Consider the following 27304-nt stretch of genomic DNA (forward strand, 5'->3'; position numbering starts at 1 on the left):
GGGTGTTTTTTTTTTTTTTTGAATGTTTATTTATACATATAAATTTACATTTAGTTAAACTGGGCACCTCAAGGCTAACACATGCCTGCTTGTGAGCAAAGGATGAAACACATACTCAAGGCGAACCCAAAGCCAAATGTGGGCTAGGGTAGATCTGGGCAGTGTGAACACAAAGCCAGTCTCTCTGTGGAACATTAACCTCCCGAAAGGAAAAGAAAATCAGGCTCCCACCCAGATCCCACGCAGCTTAGAAGATGCATCACGCACACAAAGTTCCCATGGACGGTGTCACAAGCGCAATTTAGGAAAGTCCGTCCTACTTGTAGTGGGAGCAGCGACGGTGTCTTTGTAAACACAGGCTTATCATTCCAAGGGCTGTGGAGCTGACTGCCGGAAAAAGCAGGGGGAGTCACCTCGAAGACAACTGGGTAATTGAATCATTTGCAGAAACTGGAGGAAAAGACATTTATAATAGATCCGAAGCCTCTCAGAAGTCAAGATGGGAAATTACATTAAGTGCCCCGAAGAACTGAAACACTGCTTCCTTTCAGCTTGATCCTGACAAGAGGCTTCACTGGTGACAGATAATGCAAAAACTAATAACAATCAAATCATGGCTTTGCCGTGGGGAAATTACAGCGCTTCAGGTCACATTCATAAACAGAATCATTTCAGAATTCTGATGTTTACTTATTTTTTAAGTGTGAAATGCCCTAGTTTGTGTCAGGAGAAGCACAGTTATTGCTGTTATTATCATTTTTAAAATATTTATTTATTTTTATTCATTTGGCTGTCCCAGGTCTTAGTTGCGGCACATGGAATCTAGCTCCCTGACCAGGAATCGAACCCAGGTTCTTTGCACTGGAAGCACAGCCTTAGCCACTGGACTACTAGGCAAGTCCCAGAATTTCAACATTAGATAGTACATGTCCTTAGGGAGGAGGTAAATAGAAGGGGACAACAGAGGATGAGATGGTTGGATGGCATCACCAACTCAATGGATATGAGCTTGGGTAAACTCCAGAAGTTTCTGATGGACAGGGAGGCCTGGTATGCTGCGGTCCACGGGGTCACAGAGTCGGACACGACTGAGCAACTGAACTGAACAGAACTGAAATAGGACTTCCATAAACATAACAAAATCACACTGCCAGTATAAGAAATAACAATGCATCCTTGGAAATGTTAAAATAGTTGAGAAGAGCAATTCAGTTTGGTAGTGCCTTTCAAAAGTCCCTAAGCTGCAACCGGACTTAGAAATTGTGCTTTTGATACATTAACTCTCTTGGACCCGACCCAAGGGAGGAAAACTAAAGAGTCACCTGGAAATTTTTTCAATCACAGAGGCCCAGAACTCACCCAGCAGGTGTGGGTTCCCTAAACCCTAAGTGGGAAATTCAAACTGATGTGGTCCCGGCCTGGCCATGAGCCAGGAAAGGACAGCTCCCTGGAGAACCCACTTTAAGTGTGGGCCAGAGTGGAAATTCCAAGGAACCCACATTTATAATCACACACACTGTCTTCTCCACCTCACGGGTTTTCTGCTGTGACTTCTACCTTCTTATGTGACTGAAATATAAGGCAGTGGTGATGTTGGTATAGGAGGCTTGCCAGTCTATATGCAGTTTTTCATACTCAATATTCGGAAGCAACCATAGGTAAGCCTTTACAATGTCATGAGATCTTAACTAACACAAAGGTGAAGTTCACCTGAAACTAATATAATATTGTAAGTCAATTATATTTCAATTAAAAAAAAAAAAGGAAGAAAAATGCTAAAGATCGCAAGTAGTGGCTGGCTCAGTGGCTTCAAGAAGTACTACAATGCGCATTCTGTGAGCTCTCTAGAAAAGCTGGGACTATGAAGGCAAAATCTGGAATGCTATTTCCACCTGTGTAAAAACAGCAGGTAAGGGCAGGAGACTACATGTGGGATCAGATTTTTCATTTTGCGGAAAGTGAATGCTCTCAAGGACAACAAAGGAATTAGATCAGTAGCTGGAAACTCTCCCACTATAAAGTATTACAAAACATTTAAGGAACCTAATTTCCTCTCACATATATTTTCTAAATAATAATTTAGAAAATAAAAAGGAACACTCCAAAACTAATATAGCAAACTAGAACAGCCAAGAAAGAAAAACCACAGGTTTCTATTTCAATGAACCAGAAAAACATTCTACTTCTGCTTCATTGACTATGCCAAAGCCTTTGTGTGGATCACCACAAACTGGAAAATTCTTAAAGAGATGAGAATACCAAGACCACCTGACCTGCCTCTTGAGAAATCTGTATGCAGGTAGAGAAGCAACAGTTAGAACTGGACATGGAACAACAGACTGGTTCCAAATAGGAAAAGGAGTAGGTCAAGGCTGCATATTGTCACCCTGCTTATTTAACTTATATGCAGAGTACATCATGAGAAACCCTGGGCTGGAGGAAGCACAAGCTGGAATCAAGATTGCCGGGAGAAACATCAATAACCTCAGATATGCAGATGACACCACACTTACGACAGAAAGTGAAGAACTAAAGAGCCTCTTGACGAAAGTGAAAGAGAAGAGTGAAAAAGCTGGCTTAAAGTTCAATATTCAGAAAACTAAGATCATGGCATTTGGTCCCATCATTTCATGGCAAACAGATGTGGAAACAATGGAAACAGTGGGGGGCTCCAAAATCACTGCAGATGGTGACTGCAGCCATGAAATTAAAAGACACTTGCTCCTTGAAGAAAAGTTATGATCAACCTAGACAGCCTATTAAAAAGCAGAGACATTACTTTGCCAACAAAGGTCCATCTAGTTAAAGCTGTGGTTTTTCCAGTAGTCATGTATGGATGTGAGAGTTGGACTATAAAGAAAGCTGAGCGCTGAAGAATTGATGCTTTTGAACTGTGGTGTTGGAGAAGACTCTTGAAAGTCCCTTGGACAGCAAGGAGATCCAACCAGTCCATCCTAAAGGGAATCAGTCCTGAATATTCATTGGAACAATTGATGCTGAAGCTGAAACTCCAATACTTTGGCCACCTGATGTGAAGAGCTGACTCATTGGAAAAGACCCTGATGCTGGGAAAGATTGAAGGTAGGAGGAGAAGGGGATGACAGAGGATGAGATGGTTGGATGGCATCACCAACTCAATGGACATGAGTTTGAGTAAGCTCTGGGAATTGTTGATGGACAGGGAAACTTGGCGTGCTGCAGTCCATGGGGTCACAAAGAGTTGGACGTGACTGAATTGAACTGATTTCAATGAACATCGATGCAAGATCTCAAGTAAAATGTTAATAATGTAAATCCAGCTCTGTATTAAAAAAATATACATCAAAATCTAGTTATACTAGTCCCAGGAATGCTAATTTGGTTCAATATAAGAAAACTTAATAACGTAATCTGTCCATTAATGGATTAAAGGAAACAGAAAAGGTATTTGATGATATTCAATATCAAGTTGAGTTTAAAAAAAAACCTCTTGGCAAAATAGGAAAAGAAGGGAATCCCTTATAATAAGCTTGATAAAGGCTTATTATAATCATGCTTAATGGGGATACATTTGAAGCACTCTTTTATCCAGAATGAGATAAGCAAGTCCACAATAACTGCTTCTGCCAGGATAAAAGAGGTCATAACCAGAAGAGCAAGATAAGAAAAATAAATAAAAGGCATAAAGACTGAAAAAGAAGAAATAAGACTGTCATTATCTGCTGTTACTGAAAAAGAAGAAATAAGACTGTCATTATCTGCTGTTACGACTGTCTCTAAGGAAAACCCCAAAATAGAAATAAAAAGAGTTTATTAGCAAGGCATCTGGCTCTAAAATGAATATACAGAAGTTTTATGTTCATTTAACCTCCAATTTTTTTAAAATAAACTTTGGGTCAATCTATTTTAATTGAGTAACATATTAAATATTTTGGGGCATTAACATTTCATGAGAACTTATGGTAATTTATGGTGCATTTTGGGGCTTCTCAGGTTGGAGAAGGTGATGGCACCCCACTCCAGTACTCTTGCCTGGAGAATCCGACAGAGGAGCCTGGTAAGCTGCAGTCCATGGGGTTGCGAAGAGTCAGACACGACTGAGCGACTTCACTTTCATGCATTGGAGAAGGAAATGGCAACCCACTCCAGTGTTCTTGCCTGGAGAATCCCAGGGACAGGGGAGCCTAGTGGGCTGCCGTCTGTGGGTTGCACAGAGTCAGACACAACTGAAACGACTGAGCAGCAGGTGGCTCAATGTTAAAGAATCTGCCCGCTAATGTAGGAGACTCAGGTTCAAACCCTGGGTAGGAAAGATCCCTTGGAGGAGGAAATGGCAAACCACTCCAGGATTCCTGCCTAGAGAATTCCATGAGCAGATGAGCCCAGTGGGTGGCAGTCCATGGGGTTGCAAAGAGTCAGACATGACTGAGCGACTGTTACGTTACTATGAGCATGGTAATTTTACCAACAAGTGAATATATCTTTTGGTAAACTAAATATCCCCACTCAAGATCAAATATAGATATTAAGAATGTGTTTTCTAATATACTAGGTAATTTTAGAGGAAGCCATACTAATCTATGCCTAGGCTTTAAGCAAGGAATTTGGCAGAATTGGGCAAATAACTAAATACCTAATTTACACTATTTTCCAAGCAAATTCATCTCCAAATTATCTGGCAAAAAGTGAAAGAAATCTACAAAAACGCAGTGCTTTTCCCCACGTAAAAGCATGAAGCTATGAATGCCAAAACAGCCCTGGGCAGTCAGGAATGAATACGGTTCTTTAACAGCCTAATTTTGTTTACACTCATATTGATGACTTTTATAAAAAGAAAATTTAGCTTCTAGGGAAAAAACACACAGGGAACCACAAGAAGACACAGTACAAGCTTTATAATAATGTTCCTAATTGCCAACAACACAAGTCCATTTTGGAAAAAGCTTTGGAGAGGACCTCCCAATGCAAGCCTTGGGCTACAACCTGTTAGCAACCTGAATGAGTCCATCAGAACTCTGGCCACTAGCGAGAGTCTCTTTATCTTTTTATCAGAAGCAGTGCCAGCAGCCAAGCTCTTTCAGATGGCGCTGGGCGGTCTGCTCCAGCTTTTAAGAAGTCGATTTTTTTTCTCTGAAAAGCCATTAAGAGAGAACCACAGTCTGCGGAAACCACCCCCTAAGATATGTTCATGGTTTAAGTCTCCACGTTAATCGTCCTGGTGACTAAAGAAATCAACACGCTGCTCAAATCGTATTCCCCCAAATGTTAGATTCCCCCCAGCCTCCTACTAACACCCCACACTCCAAGTTGACACGAAATGAAAATAATCCCAAGTTGAGTGGCCTTTTGTGGTTGCATCAGAAAGAAGAACTTGGGGACCAGCAGTCTGGGAGGATACGTGACAAGCATTAAAAGAGGAAATGAAAAAAAAAAAGACTCTCGCTTTCACCTTACCTTTTCAACATCTGCTTTCGTAACATTTATGTCAGCGTCCATTTTCTCAAAGTACTGCTGGGCTCGGTCAGCCTCTTTGCAATCCCGCTCAAAACGTCTTTTACTCTAAGAGCAGAGGAAGATGGTGACAGGGAAAGTGATTGTTAATGAGACCATGAGATTCCTATATGAAGATGTAATTTTATCATAATTTTACCTGCATTCCCTCATTCCCCACCCCCCAAAAGCATTCTTTTCCAAACTGATTTGTTCCATGTCATCATTTCAGGAAGTTATTTTAAAATCTGCCTTTATTTCCATCCAAACTGTCTAATCTTTGTTCTTCCCTATGATTTTTAGAAAAAGGACTCCACTTGGGTTCTTTGGGGCTCAACATTTTACTTCCAGTAATAATCTCTAGAAATCAATTAAATTCAAATCGTAAAAATCTCTAAAGATGTTAGGGTCTCTGTTTTATACTTACTGTTGATTCAAACTTAAGTTAAATTCAGATCAGAAAAACCTATAAAGACATTTCTTGAGCGGTTGGTTTTTCACTTACTGATTCTAGTTGCTTCCAGCACGTCTCTATGTGTTGCTGTGCCTTCCGTCCATCGTGAAAGTGCTGGGGGGTGGGGTGGGGGAGGAGGAGCAGAGACACACCCATGATTAGTACCCCATCTTTCTCTTATTAAGACTTGAAAAAAAAATTCACCCACTCCAAGGATATTTAAATATTGAATATCTAGCCCATGCATTCCGAAGAACTGTAAGACTTAAAAAATAAATGAGAAATGAAAACAGTAATAAGTTAATAGTCACAGAGTTCCATCTCTGACTTTAGCTATAATAATACTGAATGCTAAGAGTTATTTATGCTACTTGTAAAAATGACAAGAATGCTTTATAAAGATGGCAATCAGATCTTTATTTTTAATCGCTTTGAGATGTAATTCATATGTCATACGATTCACCCACTGAAACTGTTCAACTCAATGGGTTTTAGTCTAGTCACAAAATAAGCAACTCTCATCACAATCAATTTTAGAACATTTAAAAAAATTTTCTGGCCATACCCCTGCCACTCCACCCTTCCGAGGCACATGCAATCATAGTTCCTCAGCCAGAGATTGAATCCTCACCCCCTGCATTAGAAGGCAGAGTCCTAACCACTGGATTGCTGGGGAAGTCCCTTGAACATCTGTATCACCTCAAAAGAAATGCTGCACCTCTTAGCTGTCACCTCCCATCTTCCCCAGCCCTAGGCAAACACCACGCCACTTCCGGTCTGTATAGACTTGCTTATTCTGGACATTTCATACGAAAGGAATCGTACAATATGAAGTCCTTTGTGACTGACATCACGCTTTCAGCATATCATAATGTTCGCTCAGCCTAACGTTTACAATGATCACACATAACAATACTTTATTCCTTTTATTGCCACATGGTAATTTTTTGGGTGACCCGTCCCCAGTTTGGGGCTATTATGAATAATGCTGCTGCAAACACTTGTCTAAGTTTTGGGGAGATGTTTCCATAACTTAGATTTTCTTAAACTTCAACTCACCTCCCTGCCATCTGCAAAGGCCCTGCGGCAGGTATATGCTTGGTGTTGACCACCAGGGACATCAGAGAGGCAGACCAAAGTGAGTCTCAAGAATGTGAGGAGATGGGGTCAGAGAAGAAAGGTGCAGCCTGTGCAGAGTCTGTAGGCTATTTGTCTGGATGAGCTGGGAAGTCGGGGACGCCATGCAGGAATGTTTCGGGTGGAGTTCCTCTCCAACCCTGGAAATGATGGACACTCCCACGCTGGGGCGGCAGTGTACGTGGTGACGGAGGCTCAGACTCTGGGTGTCCTTTGATCAGGAAAATCACCAATAAATCAGATCAGATGTGAGATACGGAGAGGTCAGAGTGATTCCAAGGATGTTCTGACCTGCATGGACACGTGCACGAAAGCCCTTGCCCCCTGGTTCTGTTAGACTTGACAGGTTCTGGCAGACTAGAGAGCGGGAATTTCCATCTGCACCGTCGCTAGGATGCAAAGGGGTGACCAAGTCCTTTGACTAAAGGCCACAGCTCTGGCCGGGCAGTGCCCCCACAGCTCATCTCTGAAGTTCCTACGAGGCTCCCCTGGTCTTTGAGACCTAGGGCCACGGCATCTCCCCACTGTGATCAGCCTGGGGTGTCGGGGGTACCACTCCATCCCTTTGCTTTTCCTGAATCCTCTCCACAAGTGCTAAATGCTCCTTTTAATAAATGACCTTCCTTCAATGACTAGGCATGAATGTGCTGTCTGTCTTCTGGCCGAGGAGGTAAGCACAGCTGGGAGGGGTGTGCAGTGGAGGAGGGAAGCGAAAGGGTGGCGGGCATGGAGAGGTCCCCTCGGTACTCAGAGCCTTTTCTCTCACCTCATCAGAACCTATGGCTTAGCTGAGACACACAAGGCAACTGACCCCGGGAGGCCGGCGAGGAGGAGACAAAAATCAGACTCTTTTTTTTTTTTTCTTAAAGAACAGTGTTCCTTTATAAGGGAATGTTTTCTTGTCTCTCTTTGGAGGTCACGTTTCACCATTTTAAGTGCCTCTTGACAGCAAGGTTTACCCATCTAGCAATTTTTTTTGGTCTGTAGGAGCCCCGTGGGGCTTCGTATTTCGAGTCTCATAATAGACAGAGGGATACGACAGAAAAAAGATGGATACGACCAAATAGCGATGGAGTTGAAGGCAGGCATAAACAAGTAAGAAAGGATGGGCTTTGGGGAGGCGTAAGATGAGCCGAGAGCAGAGTTGAGCTTTGGAGGGGAAGTACAGAACGCGAGCAACGCGAGCAGGTTTTCTGAAAGCCACAGACATCACTTTAAAGAAGGCGAAGGGGGGTGGGGAGGACCTGGGGAGATAGAGGCGTGAGGGGTTCAGGAGCGGGACAAAGGCTCAGCCTGAGAGTCCCTCATCCCCAAACTGTCCAGAGGACCAGCCCCATTTCCTATGCAGGTCCCTGGTGTCCTATAGTTGGCTGAAAAGCTATCCCCATTTCTCCCCAGTCTTACTTTGAGATTCAAAGACAGACACAAAAAGAAAACCTCAGCACGCAATTCAGAGCTAGGCTCTAAGCTTCTACTCTAACAGCAGCTCTGAAATGAACGTTTTCACAGAACGAAAGCTCCCTCACAGGCAGTGCCGTCCTGACCGAGAGGAAACGCACACAAAGGCCGTGCAGGAGCGACGGACCCTGCACAGGAAGGTGGCTCGGGCTTTATCAGCAAAGGGAGCGGCTCTCAAGACGACAGTCTTCCAGAAAAGGCCACGTTTTGGAAGCGCGAGTGGATATTTGATCGAAAACCTACTAGATAGTAAATTCTCTTCCTGCTTCTTCATTTCCAGGTTGAATAATAAATATGCATTTATTTTTCAAGCACAGTGTGGGCCTCAACTTTATTGGTTAGCTTTTTCCCCCCTGGAAGGGCTCCTGTCATAACACTCTGCCCCGCCCCCCTCCCCCAACACCAAAACAATTATTCAAGAAGTGCACTTGTGATTGCATTTCCTGCGGCTGAAGAGGAAAAAAAACAAACTAAGTGTCACCGATTTTCTTTCTAGTCTTTCTTGCCTAGTATGTGTTCTCCAAGATGGATTTGCCTACAAGACACAAAAACCCTGGGCCGGCTGATCCCTTAGGAAACCAATGGACGGAACAAAAGCCCTTCTGGTGGTTTGGAGCATCCCACGACCTAAATAGCAGCGGCCCTTTGTAGCCAGCTAGATCTTCCCTCCTTTAATGGCTTTATTTCAACAGTTGCAAAGTTAAACAAACCAACCAGCTTGCCAGATGTGTTTCTTGTTTATTAGCAAACAATGGTCAAACATTTCTTCACTGGGCAGTGAGCAAGTGTGGATCTAAAAAGTGTGCCTCCAAGCTCTAAATAAAGACGAATTGTTCTCGAGAAAAAAGATAATAGGCACTTCTTTTGGGGCCACGGAGTGAAGTCATCACAGCTCTTTTCTCCTATCAGAGGAGAGACAGGAAATGCCATCTCTAGAGACCCAGGGGAAAAAAAAAAAAAAAAAACAACGCTCTTTGCTTTCTCCTGTAATAAGATGCTTTAGTTTCTCTTCAAACATAATAGACCTTTTTAAATGCCTGATGCTGTCTGGGTGGCAGCGAAGCTTACTTTCAACTTTTTGGTTGAACCTTAAAAATATACAGGTAAAATCTATACAAATCAAATAAGCCTTCAAAAATGTTTCAGAAATTTCCCAGGGACCAGGAGTAGCTGAGATTAAACCAAAAAAAAAAAAAAAAAAAAACAAAAAACACACAGGAAACCTAAAATAGGCAAGCATTAACTCAAAGCAAAATGACAAAGACGAAGCTTTGAAGCAGATTTAACTGTGCTGCAAGCAATCCTCCTTAGGCTGAATAGATAAATGGTGAGAATATTCGTTACTCACACACTGCAATTAGGTACAACAGCTACTCATTTTGCTATATATATAAAACAGATAATCAATTTTTAAAACTACATTAAAAAAAGCAAAATACGGCATTGATGTGAAAAGAGTCACTTCTTTAAAAAAAAAAAAAACAGAATAAACACTCAACTAAGGCCAGCCAGCCATCTGGAATTTTAAATAAAACTCAGATTCTACATATGAAAACAAAGGAACACAAAAAACTTTAAAAGGGGAAGAAGAAGGGAGTTTCCAAAAAATATATCCGGGACAAATACTAGTATTTCCAAAAAAAACCTACAGCGTGATGGGCTTGAATACCAGCGGGCTTCTAGTGCTAGCCTGACTCGGGGTTAATTAACCTAATGATGAAATCTGTGTCTGTGGATATTCGCGTGGATTGTGCAGGGAAGCTGTGAAGCACCTTCAGACAGGCTCCGGGCAGCTGTCACTTCAGTGAAGCCCGAACTGCAACCCCAGAAACATTTGTGATGGGAACTGCCTGGCGCTTTTCTTCAGTAAGACCTATTTCCTCTAAATTCATTTATAACAAAAATACTTTCTCAATGGACTTGTTTAAAGTTCCTAAAATGCCTGCCTCCCTGTGTCATGGGCAGGTACTTAACTTCCCCCGTAATACTGACCATCTGGGCACTGGGCAGCCCCCTTTCCCCAGCCCAGTCCAGGTCCAGCAGCTCCGGTCAAGTTTCCGTCACCCCCTCCCCTGCTGTTCCCCTGCCCCCAGCACCCTCTTATTCTCCTGCTGGCTTTTACTCCCCAGAACTCTCCATAAACACACTATTGCTTTTTTTGTCCACACACCAGGCTCGTGGGATCTCAGTTCCCCAAACAGGGATTGAACTTGGCCCCTCGGAAATGAGCGCAGAGTCTATCCACCGGACCTGCAGACAATTCCTCGCATCCACACTTTTCACCTAGACTCCAGTAGTCTTTTTTAAAACTGTTCTTCAAAACAATCCATTCTTTCACATTCCTTAAGATTCTAATTCCTCTGAAGAATCCTGATTCACTCAGGATGAAAGGATCTTCAAAGGATGGATAGTAAGCAGCCAATGGCTCAGATTCTTCACGTGATCTCTTCCAAGGGTATGAAACTGTTCTTCCAAACCAAACCAAGGGAAATCACCTTTAATAAGGGTTTTAGATAGAGTGCTAGGTTGATAGGTGAAACTTCAGGGACAGTCATCCTTCCCTGAGCTGAAAGGTTTTAAAGTCTAACTCAAATCATTCATTCAAGTGTGTTCATTGCACACCCACACGTGCAGGGTGCTACATTGCTTGTGAATAAAACAAAGCTTCTTTCCTCGTGGACCTGTAGACACAGCAGTAGGAGAAGAGGGTAAGAAACTAGGGAGGGATGGGTGTGGGTGCAGGCAGCGTTTAGACAGGGCGGTCTGGGAGGATGCTGAAGCAGAGGCTTGAACAAAGTGCAGGAGTGAACTTGCAAAGTTCTCAGAAACACCCTTCCAAGCAAGCAGCAGGAATAACTAATGAGGATGCTTTGAAGTGGGAAAGGGCTTGGCCTGTCCAGGGAACAGAGAGATGCCAGTGCAATTAGACTGAGAGGGAGGGTAAGGCAGGAGAAGAAAGCAAGGGCCAGACCGTGGACGGCTTCCCAAGCCCCATGAGCACCATGGAAAGCTACTGGAAAAATGTAAGAAGGGAAGTGGCATGGTCTGATTTGCTTTATTGCAAGGTTGTGCTGCCTGAAGCAGGGGGGTGCAGGCTGCTGCACCTGCCCAAGGGGGAGCTGGTGGTGGAGATGGAGATGGGGAGCTGGACCACAGACCAGGGGGCAGGCCTGGAAGCAGAGACGAGTTAAAACTAAAAGGCTTAGGACAGTCCACCAGATGAGAGATGCTGAGAGACTGGTTGTGCAGGAAGTGGTGAGAAGTGTCTGGATTCAGAACATTTACTGAAGGCACAGCTGACAGGACCTGACGTTAGCCAGAAGACGGGGAGGAAGGGAAGAATAAGCCTTGGGTGCCCCACGTTTTTGGCCAGAACAACTGAGTTAAAAAGGACTGCCATTCACAGATGGTGGGAATTGTAGATAGGAATGCTGTGCTTAGTCACTCTGTCATGTCTGACTCTTTGTGACCCCGCAGACTGTAGCCCGCCAGGCTCCTCTGTCCATGGGATTCTCTAGGCAAGAATCCTGGCGTGGGTTGCTATTTCCTTTCCAGGGGATCTTCCCAACCCAGGGATCAAACCCAGGTCTCCTGCATTGCAGACAGATTCTTTACTGTCTGAACCACCAGGGAAGTCCAATAGGATAAGACTGAGGCAGGATAAAGGATAAACTCTGGGGACCCACAGCTTGTTTTTGGACAGGTTGAGTGGACCACCTCATCACACAACTCTGGGGTATCCTTTACACTCTTCCTGGGCTCCAGGGCCTCCACTGACAACGACGCTGCGTCGGTGAGTCAGGGGAGAGACACACAACTTTTGTCAAGGAATCCTCACAGATTTCAGAAGAAAAAGGTCTCATTCCTACTTACAAGAGGGAAATACAAAGTTGCATTTCAAATTCAGGAAGTCAAGGACAAGACTGAGGATCCTGATAACTAAGTATGTCATCCCATAAATGAGAAAATAGAATCTCTTTGCTTCACCAGACCAATGATTTTGCACGTGATAGAACGACAGTGGGGACAAGGTCTTAATAGAATGCTGGTCTTAACAGAACGTTCTTTGAAAACAAAGAGGACAGAACAAAACAAAATACACCTTCTGGACATACATTAAACCCAAGGCTATTAGTGGCTGTTGTATAAGCATGACTCACAAAAGACCAACTCATTTTGTAGGGTTTCCTGCTTTTTGAGGGGTTTCCCAGGTGGCTCAGTGGTAAATGAGCAATGCAGGAGATGTGGGTTCCATCCTTGAGTGAGGAAGTTCCCCTGGAGGAGAAAATGGCAACCCCCTCTTGCCTGGGAAATCCCACAGACAGAGGAGCCTGGTGGGCTAGGGTCCATGGGGCTGCAAAGAGTTGGACACCACTGAGCGACTCAGCACAGTAACACCAGTAAGGGAGAACTAACTGCTCTTTAGACCCACTGCTCTTTTTCCTGATCACAAAATCTAATATCTGCCTTGCTTTTCTGCATTTTCTTCTTACAGGTTCTGGCTTTATAACAGAGTATACACAGCTGAATCTCAACAGGACTGAATAAATCAAGAACAGATTTGCAATTAGCTTGATCACACAGATAAGCTCCTTTTACTTTCTGCTTTTCTTCATGCTAAGTTTTATCTGTTCACTGTCATCTCTTATAAAAACATGTTCTAGGGAGTTCCCTGGTGGCCCAATGGTTAGGATTTGGTGCTTTCACTGCCATGGCTGGGATTCAGTCCCTGGTCAGGGAACTGAGATCCCCCAATCTGCACGGCAGGTGCAGCCAAAACAAACGAACAAAAAAAAAAACATCCCTAGACATATTAAGAGTCAGTCGGAGCTGCAGAATTGCCTTACAGGTAATTAAGTTTGTTTTGTAAGTTTCATAAACAGAACCTATCCAACACCTAACTTTAAGAAGAATGCATGACTTTTAGTTATCAATTTTTCAACAGCTCTGAAACCTTGGGGAAATTTTTCTTATGGTCATTTCGCAGTAATGTGGGGTCTTGCAAGCATTATCTGAGATTTAGAAAAATTTTAGTGAGTCACTGAAGGCATTGTATAATTATTTCCTCTAGAACTCTTCAGATAACCATTGCCAAAAACTGATTCTGCTCCTGGCCAACATTTTGAAATGAAGCATTCTTTCCACCTGCCGGGAGAAATGTAGTTAGAGGTTCCAGTAAATGTTGGCTGGAACCTCCTGATTTCCCTCCTGGAGCTATAAATCTCCATAAATCCCTCATATGTGGTTAGTGGTGACCACTGCAGATAACCCTACACAGACTCAGAGGTTGGAGCTGAACTCTGTTCTCTAAAATTATTTAATAACTATAGCCACTAAAATTCTAATTATGAAAACTACATATTTTCAGGACTTCCCAGGTGGCACTATTGGTAAAGAATCTGCCTGCCAAGGTAGGAGATGCAAGAGATTCGGGTTCAATCCCTGGGTTGGGAAGATCCCCTGGAGAAGAAAATGGCAACCCATTCTAATATTCTTTCTTTATGTGTGTGTGATGCTAATTTATTTTTTATTTTACTTTACAATTCTGTATTGGTTTTGCCATACATTGACATGAATCCACCACAGGTGTACATGTGTTCCCAAACATGAACCCCTCTCCCACCCCCCTCCCCACAACATCTCTCTGGGTCATCCCCGTGTACCAGCCCCAAGCATGCCGTATCCTGCATTGGACATAGACTAGCGATTCGATTCTTACGTGATATTATACATGTTTCAATGCCATTCTCCCAAATCATCTCACCCTCTCCCTCTCCCTCTGAGTCCAAAAGTCCGCTATACACATCTGTGTCTTTTTTGCTGTCCTGCATACAGGGTCATCATTGCCATCTTTCTAAATTCTGTATATATGTGTTAGTATACTGTATTGGTGTTTTTCTTTCTGGCTTACTTCACTCTGTATAATCGGCTCCAGTTTCATCCATCTCATCAGAACTGATTCAATTGTATTCTTTTTAATGGCTGAGTAATACTCCATTGTGTATATGAACCACAGCTTTCTTATCCATTCATCTGCTGATGGACATCTAGGTTGTTTCCATGTCCTAGCTATTATAAACAGTGCTGCAATGAACATTGGGGTACATGTGTCTCTTTCTATTCTGGTTTCCTCAGTGTGTATGCCCAGCAGTGGGATTGCTGGGTCATAAGGCAGTTCTATTTGCAATTTTTTAAGGAATCTCCACACTGTTCTCCATAGTGGCTGTACTAGTTTGCATTCCCACCAACAGTGTAGGAGGGTTCCCTTCTCTCCACACCCTCTCCAGCATTTATTGCTTGCAGATTTTGCATTCTAGTATTCTTGCCTGGAAAATCCCATGGACAGAAGAGCCTGGTGGGTTACAGTCTATGGGGTCACAAAGAATGACCTCATGGACTGAAAGAGTTGGACAAAACTGAATGACTGAGCATATACACAGAAGGAAACTTACAAAAATGAGGATTTTGATTGACAAGGATTTTGAGTTTTTGTTCTTTAATTCAGAAAATTTTGGCAGCTAATAAACGAATCACAGTCACTCTACCCAAAAAGAAAGAATAAATAAAAGAAATAGAAGTTTTCATTGCATGTGGTCAGCTTACAGAGATAATGAGTATTGCTCTCACTGTAAATTTGTAAAAATCTAGAAAAACCAGCCCAAGCTTCCTGATAGCCCAGAGATAAAGAATCTGCCTGCAGAGCAGGAGATACAGGTTTGATCCCTGGGTCAGGAAGATCCCCTGGAGGGCGAAATGGCAACTTACTCCACTATTCTTGCCCGGAAAATCTCATGGACAGAGGAACCTGGTGGGCTACAGTCTGTGGGGTTGCAAAGAGTCAGACATGACTGAATACTCCCTCATGAAAAGCAAGCCAGTATAAAACCTCCAGATTTTACACATTAAAATTCACCATGCTGCCTTAGAAAGAACTGTTGATTTCCCCAGTTATTTCTACCCACAATCATTGAACACCAGTGAATCCCAGACACTGGCACAAAATCAGATGTGTTCATTTGTCTTTGAGAGTAAAAGATTGAATGCAAAGCAAAGGAAACGGTCACTGTATATTTTGACTTATACTCACCCCAAGGGCAGGCTACTAATTCCATTATTTCTAAAGAGAAGGGGAGCATCTTGCCAAAAATACAGTTGCCTTAAGTGGAGCCCATTAGGTGAAGAAATTAAGAGCCCCTGCCCCTCTCAGGCTTCCAGAAGTGTTGGTGGTTCCTAATGAGGACTGCTGCTGGCTCAAACACCAGGCAGGAAAGAACCTGAATGGCTGTGCTCTTGCAAATGGCAAGTCAAGGCTCTCTTTTAAAGAATTTCCTTTTACAAAATCAACACATTTTCATCAAAATAAGCAAACACACTTTTGTGTATCAGGACAGACACTGGTTATTCATAACACTAGCTGAGTGAGCTCCCTACAGAACAGAGCATGTGTGGAAACTGCTGCATAAAAATTGTATTTCCTCAAGTCTACAAATAACAAATGAAAGAGAGAGTAGGGAGAAAAGGGAACCCTCCTACACTGCTGATGGGAATGTAAGTTGGTGCAAGCATCATGGAGAACAGTATGGAGGTTCCTCAAAAATCTAAAAATAGAGTTGTCATATGAACCCGGGGCTTCCCTGTTGGCTCAGATGGTAAAGAATCTGCCTGCAACGTGGGAGACCTGGGTTCAACCTCTGGGCTGGGAAGATCCCCTGGAAGAGGGCATGGCAACTCACTCCAGTATTCTAGCCTGGAGAATCTCCATGGATAGAGGAGCCTGGTAGGCTGTAGTCCATGGGGTCCCAAAGAGTCGGACATGACTGAACGACTAAGCACAGCACAGCACATAAGATCCTGCAATTTCACTTTGGGACATATATCCAGACAAAACTAGAATTCAAAAAGATACCTGTACCCCAGTGTTCTGAAGGAGATCAACCCTGGGATTTCTTTGGAAGGAATGACGCTAAAGCTGAAACTCCAGTACTTTGGCCACCTCATGAGAAGAGTTGACTCATTGGAAAAGACTCTGATGCTGGGAGGGATTGGGGGCAGGAGGAGAAGGGGACGACTGAGGATGAGATGGCTGGATGGCATCACTGACTCGATGGATGTGAGTCTGTGTGAACTCTGGGAGTTGGTGCTGGACAGGGAGGCCTGGCGTGCTGCGATTCATGGGGTCACAAAGAGTCGGACACGACTGAGCGACTGAACTGAACTGAACTGACCCCAGTGTTCACAGTAGCACTATTCATAAGAGCCAAGACATGGAAACTTAAATGTCCATCAACAGAACGATACAATGGAATACTACTCAGCCATAAAAAGGAACAAAATAATGCCATCTGCAGCAATATGGATGGGCCCAGAGACACCATATGGTATGACTTCTACGTTGAATGTAAAATATGGCACAAGTGAACTTCTCCTCAAAACAGAAACAGACTCCTAGACATGGAAGTAAGGCTTGTGGTTGCTGACAGGGAGCAGGGGAGGGAGAGGGATGGACTGGGATTTGGGGGTTGGTAGATGCAAACTGTTATATTTAGAATGGATAAACAACAAGGGCCTGCTGTGCAGCCCAGGGAACTACAGCCAGTCTCCAGGGGTAAACTATCATGGAAAAGAATATTTTAAAGGAATGTCTACATGTGCATAACTGAGTCACTTTGTTGTACAACAGAGATTGGAGCAAGATTGTAAATCAACCATGCTTCAATTAAAAAATGAAATTAAAAAATCATCTTTTCCCCTAAAAAACATGAACAGTGAGCATCATTCTATCTTACAGTTGGAGATTTTTTTAAATTAATTTTTGAAACTTTCAAGTTGTACACTTTTTTAATTAAAAAAAATTTTCTTTTGGCCATTCAGCATGTGGGATCCTAGTTTCTGCTCTACAGCATAGTGAATCGGTTATACCTTTAAGACTTCAAGATTTTGCTTAAGATCAGACAACTTACTTGTGAGCACAATATGGCCCCAGAGGCAATGAGAATGTCCATATCTCCCTCTGCTTTCATCTCTCACACTACCAGAGTGCGTGCCGTTGCCTCAGCCGTGTCCAGCTCTGTGTGACGCTATGGATTGCCACCTGCCAGGCTTCCCTGTCCATGGGATTCTCCAGGCAAGCGTACTGGAGTGGGCTGCTGTGCCCTCCTTCAGGGAGCGAACCCAAGGAAGGAAGGAAAACTCATCTTTTGCATAGTGAGCCATTTCTCACCTTGTTAGAGATTAATGTGCTCAACCACAGAAAAATCTAGATGAAAAATGATTTTCTACTGCTATTGGAACTGAACCTGGAAACACTCTCTATTGGGAATAATAAGATCCAGCGATAATCCTGTAAATTCTAAACTGTCCCTTTGGGCAGGGAGGAACTCGCCACTGTATTAAGTGGCCCAGAAGGTATTAGGCTGACAGTTAAGAATGGTACTTCAGCAGGACAGTATTTCTAGTCAGCCACAAGAAACAATAGCTTGACCTAAAAATTTAAAAGCAGCTTGTTTTCAATGCCATCCGCCAAGTCAACGTTTTTAGAACGGTCCTTTTAAATGCATCGGACAATACTGTTATGACACATGGTCACAGAGAGATCTGTAGATGCTCCTGCTTTCTGTAAGAAACCCTGATCAAACCTTTTTTCTGGGGTAGGAAGGAGATTTTGTATTGAGAAGCAGAAGGACCTGATGGGAGGTTCTCGATATGCAGTGCCTACGCATCAATACCAGTGAGGTGCTAGGCGGTTGGTACCTGTCTTGTTGTGACCCTCCCCGCAACTCTGGAAGGTGCTTTATTGCCATCAGCCTCAGTTACAGATTCAGAACTAGGTTGCTCAGAGAGTTTTACATCCTGACTAAGGTTTCCTAGCTAGTGGGGCTGTCGGAGACCTAAGTAGGTTTGTTGACTGCAGACCCTGGGTCCCTTTCTCGCCTCTCCGACCACCGGGAGCTGAGGCTCTCCGGACATACTTCTGATTCAGACTCTCCTCTCCTCCCAGGAAGATCTGAAGTTCACTGGCAGCCCTTCACAGTGCCGCAGCGAAGTGGCAACTGGATTTGACCCCAGAAGAGGTGGATTTGGTCTCTAGCTCTCTTGGGGTCCTTCTGCTGATAATTACCATCACCAGAAAGTGGAAGCGATAGCAGTCCACTGTGGTTTTGAGAATCATCCTTAAGAAAATTAGATCACTTACTAAGAAAAGTCAGGGTAACCAAAAGTGAAAGGTCACAAGGAGAAAGGCTGCTTAGTACAAGAAGATCCCAAGGAGCCCTTTCTACAGCCCTTTCTATGCTGTGGAGACCTTCATACCCGTCAACCTGGCATCCTTGGATGTGAAAATAAACTCAGCGGGAACAAGAGCATGAATGTGAACAACCACTGCCCAGAGAGGCGGGCTGGCTGGGGGCAAAATGTAAGTAAGACAATGAGCAAAGTGTATAACAGCCCGCCCTTCCTCCTCATCAGTTATTATCACCTATAAAAACAAACACTTGAGGCCAAATGGTTAAATATCCAATATTATCAAAATAATGTTCGATATTAGAGCATCAACATACTGCCATATCATGCATTCTAAATAATGGTAACTATCACCATGTAATAAAGCAAAAAATAAGTTCATAAATCATTATATTAAAACACCGGAAATGTACATGTATTTATTGATATTCTTTCTAGAACTTTAAAAAGTTTCACAGTTTCCTAAATTTTCATCTGAATAGAATTACAAAAGGCTTTAAGCAAGTATGTTGTTTACATCTCTTCCCAACAGAACATCTGACTCAGAGAGATGTAATTCTCCCTAAAATAAAAGGAATGCTATGTATTGCAAGATATCATTTAATGTGTGTTTGTACTACCTATCATTTACTCATTAAATTACTATAATTTTTTGATTAAAGAAGGAAAAGAATCAAAGTACAGATATGACACACTTTAAAAAAGACATATGATTAACAGTGAGGAAATTAAACAAAAGGATGTAGTCATAACACAGCACAGAAATACCGGATCCCCAGCTAGTAAAGTCTAACTGAGAACTAAGCTATGTTGAAGATGGCTGCTTCTACTTCTCAATTCTTTCTTTCACTCCAAGAGTATAGATCGAGAGCCTGACACTCGTCACTCTTTCAGGGGCTGAGACAAGAAATTTCTTGCCCTTGTGGAGCTTCCAGTGTGGGGTGAAAGAGAAACAAGCGAGTAAACACTGAAAATGTTAGATGCTGTCAGGTACTAAAGAAGGCAAGAGGAGAAGGGGGTGGCAGAGGATGAGATGGTCGGATGGCATCACCAACTCAACGGACATGAGTTTGAGCAAACTCTGGGAGACAGTGAAGGACAGGGAAGCCTGGTGTGCTGCCGTCCATGGGGCCACAAAGAGCCGGACACAACTTAGTGACTGGAAAACAACACCATGATGTTATTTACATGAAAATGCAAATGTGAGAATCTATCTCAGCTTTGCTTTCGTACAGCAAGCTGAGTGACTGAACAACAGCAGCTAAAGAAAAATAAATAAATTAAGCAGGGGGAAGTAGTGTAAATGAGGTGGAGAAGGTGGGAGGACCTTGTAACTTTTAAAAAATATTTATTTATTTGGCAGTGCTGGGTCTTAGCTGTGGCATGTGGGATCTTTAGTTGTAGCACGGCAGCTTAATTGCGGCACATGAGATCTAGTGCCTGACTCGGATGGAACCTGGGCCGATGCACTGGGACTGCAGAGTCTTAGCCATTGGACCACCAGGAAAGTCCCTATAGTCTTAAATAAGATAAACAAGATAGACCTGAATGAGAAGCTGACATTCCTGAGAAAGAAGTCGGGAAGTGGGCTCTGCAGATACCTAGGGAAAAGTTTTACCAAGGCAAGAAAACACAGTGCAAAGGCCCTGGGCCAGGATCGCAGAGGGCATGGGTGAAGAGCAGCCAGGAGGCAATGTGGTTGAAGGGGAGGCATTTAAAAAAGCAACAGGAGGCCAAGTCACGTGGACTTCACATTTCACGATTCACTCCAGAAAAGAGAATGAATATTTCCCTCTAAGGTAAATACACGGAGTTTTTAACTTAAGAGTGTTGGCTAAAATGCTAACCTGTAAGAGTGAAGGAAGGCACTGACCAAAGGAACAAATAAGAAGAAGGTGTTTAACATAGACTTTGCGGGGTCGAGGGAAATTCTGGACCCAGGGAAGCAGTCCAACATCGCATCCAGATTTACTGTGTTTATTTTATGACTGTATGAGGGATTTTGCTTCATTCCAAACCTCAGTATTCTGTTTCGCTGCTTCCTTGCCATCATATAAAAGTTCCCCTTTCGTGAACAGTCTATTGAGCCTGTCACCCTACTGCAGCTCTGGCGCAAGGCTTCTCAGTCAAGATGGACATTTTGGGTCAGGTAATTCTTTGTCGTGGAGGCTCGTCCTGTCCATTATGGGATGTTAACAGTACTTCTGGGTTCTACCCACTAGATGCCAGCAGCAACCCCCACCCCCAGCTATAATAACCCAAACAACCAAAAACATCTCCAGACATTGACAAATATTTGCTGGGGTGGGTAGAAAAAGCTGTGCCCTCTTGGGAATCACCGCTCTAATGTGAACAGACAAAAACCTCATCTCAATTTATTAACTTTGTCCCAAACACCTTCCTGCCTCAGGGCCTTTGCACGGCTGTTCTCTCTCCTGAACCTTTGTCCCAGGTGAGTCCTACTTGTCTCTCAGGCCCTCTGGGGAACTTTCCCCTGATATGGCGCATGAGCATGTCAGGTGTTCCCATTATATGTTCATTTGTATATATACATTTGTACTTTGTGGAGACTATCACAATTGCAATTAAATAATTATTTTGGTCATAATTACTTAATGTCTCCTCCATTTCAGCAAAAACTCTATCAGTCTTATTGGCTCATATATCTCCAGAGCACTCAGAGAAGGCCTCAAACGTATACAGAAAAGCATTTTGTCGTTGTTGTTCAGCTTCTCAGTTGTGTCCAACTGTGACCCTACAGACCGCAGCATGCCAGGCTCCTCCGTCCTTCACTATCTCCCAGAGTTTGCTCAAATTCATGTCCACTGAGTCAGTGATGCTATCCAACCATCTCATCCTCTGCCAGCCCCTTCTCCTGTGGCCTTCAATCTTTCCCAGCATCAGGGTCTTTTCCAATGAGTCGACTCTTTGCATGAGAAAAGCATGCCACTGGCCAACTTTGGTATTTTATTACAACAAATTATTATGTGCCTCACAGGCAATCCAAGTACAGTGATATAGACCATGGCTTAATGATAAATCTCTTCGGTCAAAATCTTGACTATGAATATATGTTACTTGAGGGTACATTTTTCCCTTTTGTTAACAATAAGAGTCATGAAAAGACTGTAATGGTGATGAGAGGAACAAAAAGGCCCTTTATTAGATGCTAATGAATGAGCCAAGGAACAGAGTGTCTGAAAGCAGACACCATATTACCTTGCTTACTCTTGTATGTCCCAGAGCCTCAAATATATTTAAATTCATCATAAGAGGTTAGTATTCTGGGGCCCACAGATGAGTTGCAGAGTACATAATGGACCCTTGAAATCGTACGTAAAGACCTGGAAACACTTCCTAGGAATCAGGTCCGTAATTTTTATATGCTTCTCAAAGGTAGCAATTTAAGACCCACTGTCTCATATGGTTTCATTTACCTTTGAAACTTCTCGGGAGGGGCTTGCCTGGCAGCCCAGCGGTTAAGACTCTGCGCTTCCAATGCAGGAGACACAGGTTTGATTCCTGATTGGGGAACTAAGATCCCATATGCCTGGCGGCATGGTCAAAAAATAAATAAAATAGACAAGCAACAAGGATTTACTGTATCGTACAGGAAACCATAAAAACAAACAAAAACTTTGAGGGACAGTCCCATCATCTTTGCTCCACCTCTTAGGAAGAAAAACACATTTTAGTTACCGATTTCCTCTCCTGCTTCAGTTCCTGGACGTAGCGCACTAACTCCGCGATGATCTGAGAGGTCATATTCTCGGCGATGACTTCATGCTGCCCAGCATAATCGTTCATTTCATTCAGGGTGGCAAGGAAGGCTTTGCAAGCCGTATACCTACAAAAGAGAACACACACCACTCCTTTTCAAACAGGGCACATCCTCTCTCACGTGGCTTCCCGCCAGCAAGAGTAATTAACATTACTATCAGGGTAATATGCCTCCAGCTCCCATAGGGTCTTGACAAATTCATTACACATCAGGGTGTTCTCATCAAAATGGCACATAATTAATTACAGCTGAAACATTTTTCATTTTGAGAATCCAAATTGCTCTATATCAGGCAACATTTGGCTTTGTCACTAGCCCAGGTAAAACCCAAGATACATATACCTACTATATGTACTAATGTCATGGATATTTAGATCTAAATTAGAGATGATACTTTTGGGCTATTCACGTTAAGATGTCTTAACTGCTGTCTGAAACGGACATATTTCCTGGATGAATGAGACACTTGATATTTCCAAGATGTAGAGTGCACAGTCCATTCACACCTCCTGTATTTGCTTATAGGCTAAGCTTTTCCTAATTACCTTAATTGAAACAATCTGGAAAAGGTCTCGTGCCTCTTTAAGAAAAGTTATTTGAGTAAGTTTTTATTGTCTTTCCCCAATTTAAAAATTGACACAAATATGAATGAGGAATACAATTTGTTTTTGTGGATATACTATATCTACAGAATATATGTAGAGTTCCTTTATAATCATCACCAAGGACATATACATACTACCACATAACAACCAATGATAAACACACCTGTATTCTTCTTCCTCCTTCGAGTTCTTTTTAGGTTGATATTTCTTTGAAAGATTCCTAAAACAAAAAGGCAGACATATCACCTTATACAGAAGATAACTGAGAAATCAGAAATAAAAGATGAAGTTAGTGTTTTTGTTTACAAGTTAAAAAGTCACAAAATGTTCACAGCTGAACCATTCATTTCCTTTCATCTGTCAATGTGAAAGACTTGCATAGGTTTGAATCTTTTAGAGAAAGACAGAGGAAATATGAATAGACACGGTCACCAGTTGGTCACTTACCTGGATGTTAAGACCTGACATTATTTAACTAGAGAGGGCAGACCCTGGGTTTCTATGCAGTGGCTTTTATTTACAGCACTGAGCTGGGGTAGTTTTTCTTACCAGGTCACCATCCTGTACACTCATCCTCAGTCAAGCATTATTGCTTTAAATCCAAGGCAAACATATGGACTGGGTCCGAATGTCTAAAATTAAAATTCAAAGGGTATGTTTTCAAGGCTCTGTGGCTTCTCTTTCAAAGAGTTAATGAAAACCACTTGTGTGAATAAGTCTCCTTAAAGGAAGTAGAAACGAGATTTGGAGGGATGTTTATGCTAAGACATTTAACTAGGAGAAATTTTAACCTGTGTAGCAGGCTCACACTGAACACACTCAGATTAACCAAAATTGCTCTAATCTCTCTTCCTAATCCCACCTCCAGGTCAAGAATCCAAATACTCCCCTCTACATTCTGCTGGAGAAGGAAATGGCAACCCACTCCAGTGTTCTTGCCTGGAGAATCCTGGGGATGGGGAAGCTTGGTGGGCTGCCATCTACGGGATCGCAGAGTCGGACATGACTGAAGTGACTTAGCAGCAGCTACATTCTGCATGCTTAAATTTACATAAAAACTAAGAGTGATCTTGAAAAAAGAAAATTCACTAATGGCTCCAGGGATTGATTTCTCTTGGGTCCTATTTTGGCTTCCATAGTTAGAAGAACAGCCATAGGTAAAGAAGGTGTGGTACATATGTACAATGGAATACTATGCAGTCATAAAAAGGCACGAAACAAGGCAACTTGCAGCAACATGGACGGGCCTAGAGACTATCACACTAAGTGAAGCAAGTCAGAAAGAGAAACAAATTCCAAAGTTAGGCACTGAGGAATCTGGCTATGAAAGAGAAACAGACTCACAGATACAGAGAAGAGATTTGTGGTTGCCGAGGGGGAGGGGCTGGGGGAGGGAAGGACCGAGAGTTTGGGATTAGTAGATGCAAACGATCACCTGTAGAATGAATGGACAATAGGGTCCTACTGAATAGCACAGGGAACTATATTCAATGTCCCGGGATAAACCATAACGGAAAAAAATATGAGAAAGAAGTGACTCGGTAAGTATAGGTATAAATGAGTCACTTTGCTGTACAGCAGAAATGAACACAACATTGTAAACCAACTGTACTTCAATTTTTACAAAAAGAAGAAGGGGAGGAGAAAGAAGAGTCTAAGGAGGTGACTAGTGGTCCACAGTGAGACTCTCCATATGACACCATTTCACTATTCACTTCTCTTTTTATTCCCTATTGCTATTCCTCTTTCATAGTAGCTACTTTCATTATTTCACATTTAATTTCTTTCATTTCCCGTGAATCTACAGATGTGCCTAGAGAAGTATACAGTAGTAAATTTGCAATTTTGATCATGGTACATTTTACAGACAGAGTGAAACGTGAGTTCGTCTGCAATAGGTGTACTAGATAACATGAGAGGCAGAGGACTTCAGTAAAAAGGACATTGCTCTGGGAATCCAGAGACCATGTGTCTGGATGGTGTGACCTCAAACAAATCAATGGGCAAGTCTATCTTTTCAGTTCCTCATCTCTAACCCTGAGGCAGGGGCGTGAAATGACCTCTCTTGTCCCTTAAAGTTTCGAAATTCCAAGGGAATATACATCACCCAATAGAACAGTGATTACTGCAATTACTTAAAAAAGGCAGTACAGAACAATTTAAAATTTTTAAGTAGATAAACTGATAAAAGAAAAATGTACTGACTTGGAGGTTGCTATCACATGAGCTGTGCTTCAACTACATCCTGTTTTCTCTACTGATAACTCTCACAGCAAAGATCATCTGGTAGATTTAGATTCAAAAGACTGTGAAGAAGCAGTATTTCCTAAATATTAAATATCTAAAGCAAGTACAGAAGCAGAAGATATTAAGAAGAGGTGGCAAGAATACACAGAAGAACTGTACAAAAAAGATCTTCACGACCCAGATAATCATGATGATGTGATCACTAATCTAGAGCCAGACATCTTGGAATGTGAAGTCAAGTGGGCCTTAGAAAGCATCACTACGAACAAAGCTAGTAGAGGGGATGGAATTCCAGTTGAGCTGTTCAAATCCTGAAAGATGATGCTGTGAAAGTGCTGCACTCAATATGCCAGCACATTTGGAAAACTCAGCAGTGGTCACAGGACTGGAAAAGGTCAGTTTTCATTCCAATCCCAAAGAAAGGCAATGCCAAAGAATGCTCAAACTACCACACAATTGCACTCATCTCATATGCTAGTAAAGTAATGCTCAAAATTCTCCAAGCCAGGCTTCAGCAATACGTGAACCGTGAACTCCCTGATGTTCAAGCTGGTTTTAGAAAAGGCAGAGGAACCAGAGATCAAATTGCCAGCATCCGCTGGATCATGGAAAAAGCAAGAGAGTTCCAGGAAAACATCTATTTCTGTTTTATTGACTATGCCAAAGCCTTTGACTGTGTGGATCACAAGAAACTGTGGAAAATTCTTCAAGAGATGGGAATACCAGACCACCTAACCTGCCTCTTGAGAAATCTGTATGCAGGTCAGGAAGCAACAGTTAGAACTGGACATGGAACAACAGACTGGCTCCAAATAGGAAAAAGACTACGTCAAGGCCGTATATTGTCACCCTGCTTATTTAACTTATATGCAGAGTACATCATGAGAAACGCTGGACTGGAAGAAACACAAGCTGGAATCAAGATTGCGGGGAGAAATATCAATAACCTCAGATATGCAGATGACACCACCCTTACGGCAGAAAATGAAACTAAAATGCCTCTTGACGAAAGTGAAAGAGAAGAGTGAAAAAGCTGGCTGAAAGCTCAACATTCAGAAAACAAAGATCATGGCATCCGGTCCCATCACTTCATGGCAAATAGACGGGGAAACAGTGGAAACAGTGTCAGACTTTATTTTGGGGGGCTCCAAAATCACTGCAGATGGTGACTGCAGCCATGAAATTCAAAGACGCTTACTCCTTGGAAGAAAAGTTATGACCAACCTAGATAGTATATTCAAAAGCAGAGACATTACTTTGCCAACTAAGGTCCGTCTAGTCAAGGCTATGGTTTTTCCTGTGGTCATGTATGGAGAGTTGAACTGTAAAGAAGGCTGAGCACCGAAGAATTGATGTGTTTGAACTGTGGTGTTGGAGAAGACTCTTGAGAGTCCCTTGGACTGCAAGGAGATCCAACCAGTCCATTCTGAAGGAGATCAACCCTGGGATTTCTTTGGAAGGAATGATGCTAAAGCTGAAGCTCCAGTACTTTGGCCATGCAAAGAGTTGACTCATTGGAAAAGACTCTGATGCTGGGAGGGATTGGGGGCAGGAGAAGAAGGGGATGGCTGAGGATGAGATGGCTGGATGGCATCACTGACTCGATGGACGTGAGTCTGAGTGAACTCCGGGAGTTGGTGATGTACAGGGAGGCCTGGCGTGCTGCGATTCATGGGGTCGCAAAGAGTTGGACATGACTGAGCGACTGAACTGAACTGAACTGAAAGCAAGTACTTTAGAGAAAAACAATAATGCAGAAAAGAGAAATCTTGCATATCAAAAACACAGTGGAACTCTTTGAGTTGGTCTACCACATTTCATCTTTAAAGATGTGGGGACTTCCCTGGTGGTCCCGTGATTAAGAATCTGCCTTCCAATACAGGAGACGTTGGTTTGATCCCTGGTTGGGGAACT

The 27304-nt window shown here is 42.8% G+C and overlaps 1 protein-coding gene and 1 long non-coding RNA gene across 17 annotated transcripts in view; one reads left to right on the forward strand and one right to left on the reverse strand.

Moving 5' to 3' along the window:
- FNBP1 (formin binding protein 1) overlaps window positions 1-27304 on the reverse strand; it is a 138447-nt gene that overhangs the window by 52796 nt on the left and 58347 nt on the right. For all 16 annotated transcript variants that reach the window (XM_040225375.1, XM_040225374.1, XM_040225387.1 and 13 more), the window contains exons 3-6: window positions 23307-23363; window positions 22457-22604; window positions 5975-6037; window positions 5434-5538 (exon numbers count right to left, since the gene is read on the reverse strand). In XM_040225375.1, coding sequence (XP_040081309.1) covers window positions 5434-5538; window positions 5975-6037; window positions 22457-22604; window positions 23307-23363 — 373 coding nt within the window. The remainder of the gene's footprint in view (window positions 1-5433; window positions 5539-5974; window positions 6038-22456; window positions 22605-23306; window positions 23364-27304) is intronic.
- LOC120852093 lies at window positions 7765-9358 on the forward strand. Its single transcript, XR_005718474.1, has 2 exons — window positions 7765-8155; window positions 9029-9358. It is a non-coding gene; the product is annotated as an uncharacterized LOC120852093 (long non-coding RNA).

This window comes from Oryx dammah, unplaced genomic scaffold (genome assembly GCF_014754425.2).
Source record: "Oryx dammah isolate SB20612 unplaced genomic scaffold, SCBI_Odam_1.1 HiC_scaffold_25, whole genome shotgun sequence".
Classification (NCBI taxonomy): domain Eukaryota; kingdom Metazoa; phylum Chordata; class Mammalia; order Artiodactyla; family Bovidae; genus Oryx; species Oryx dammah.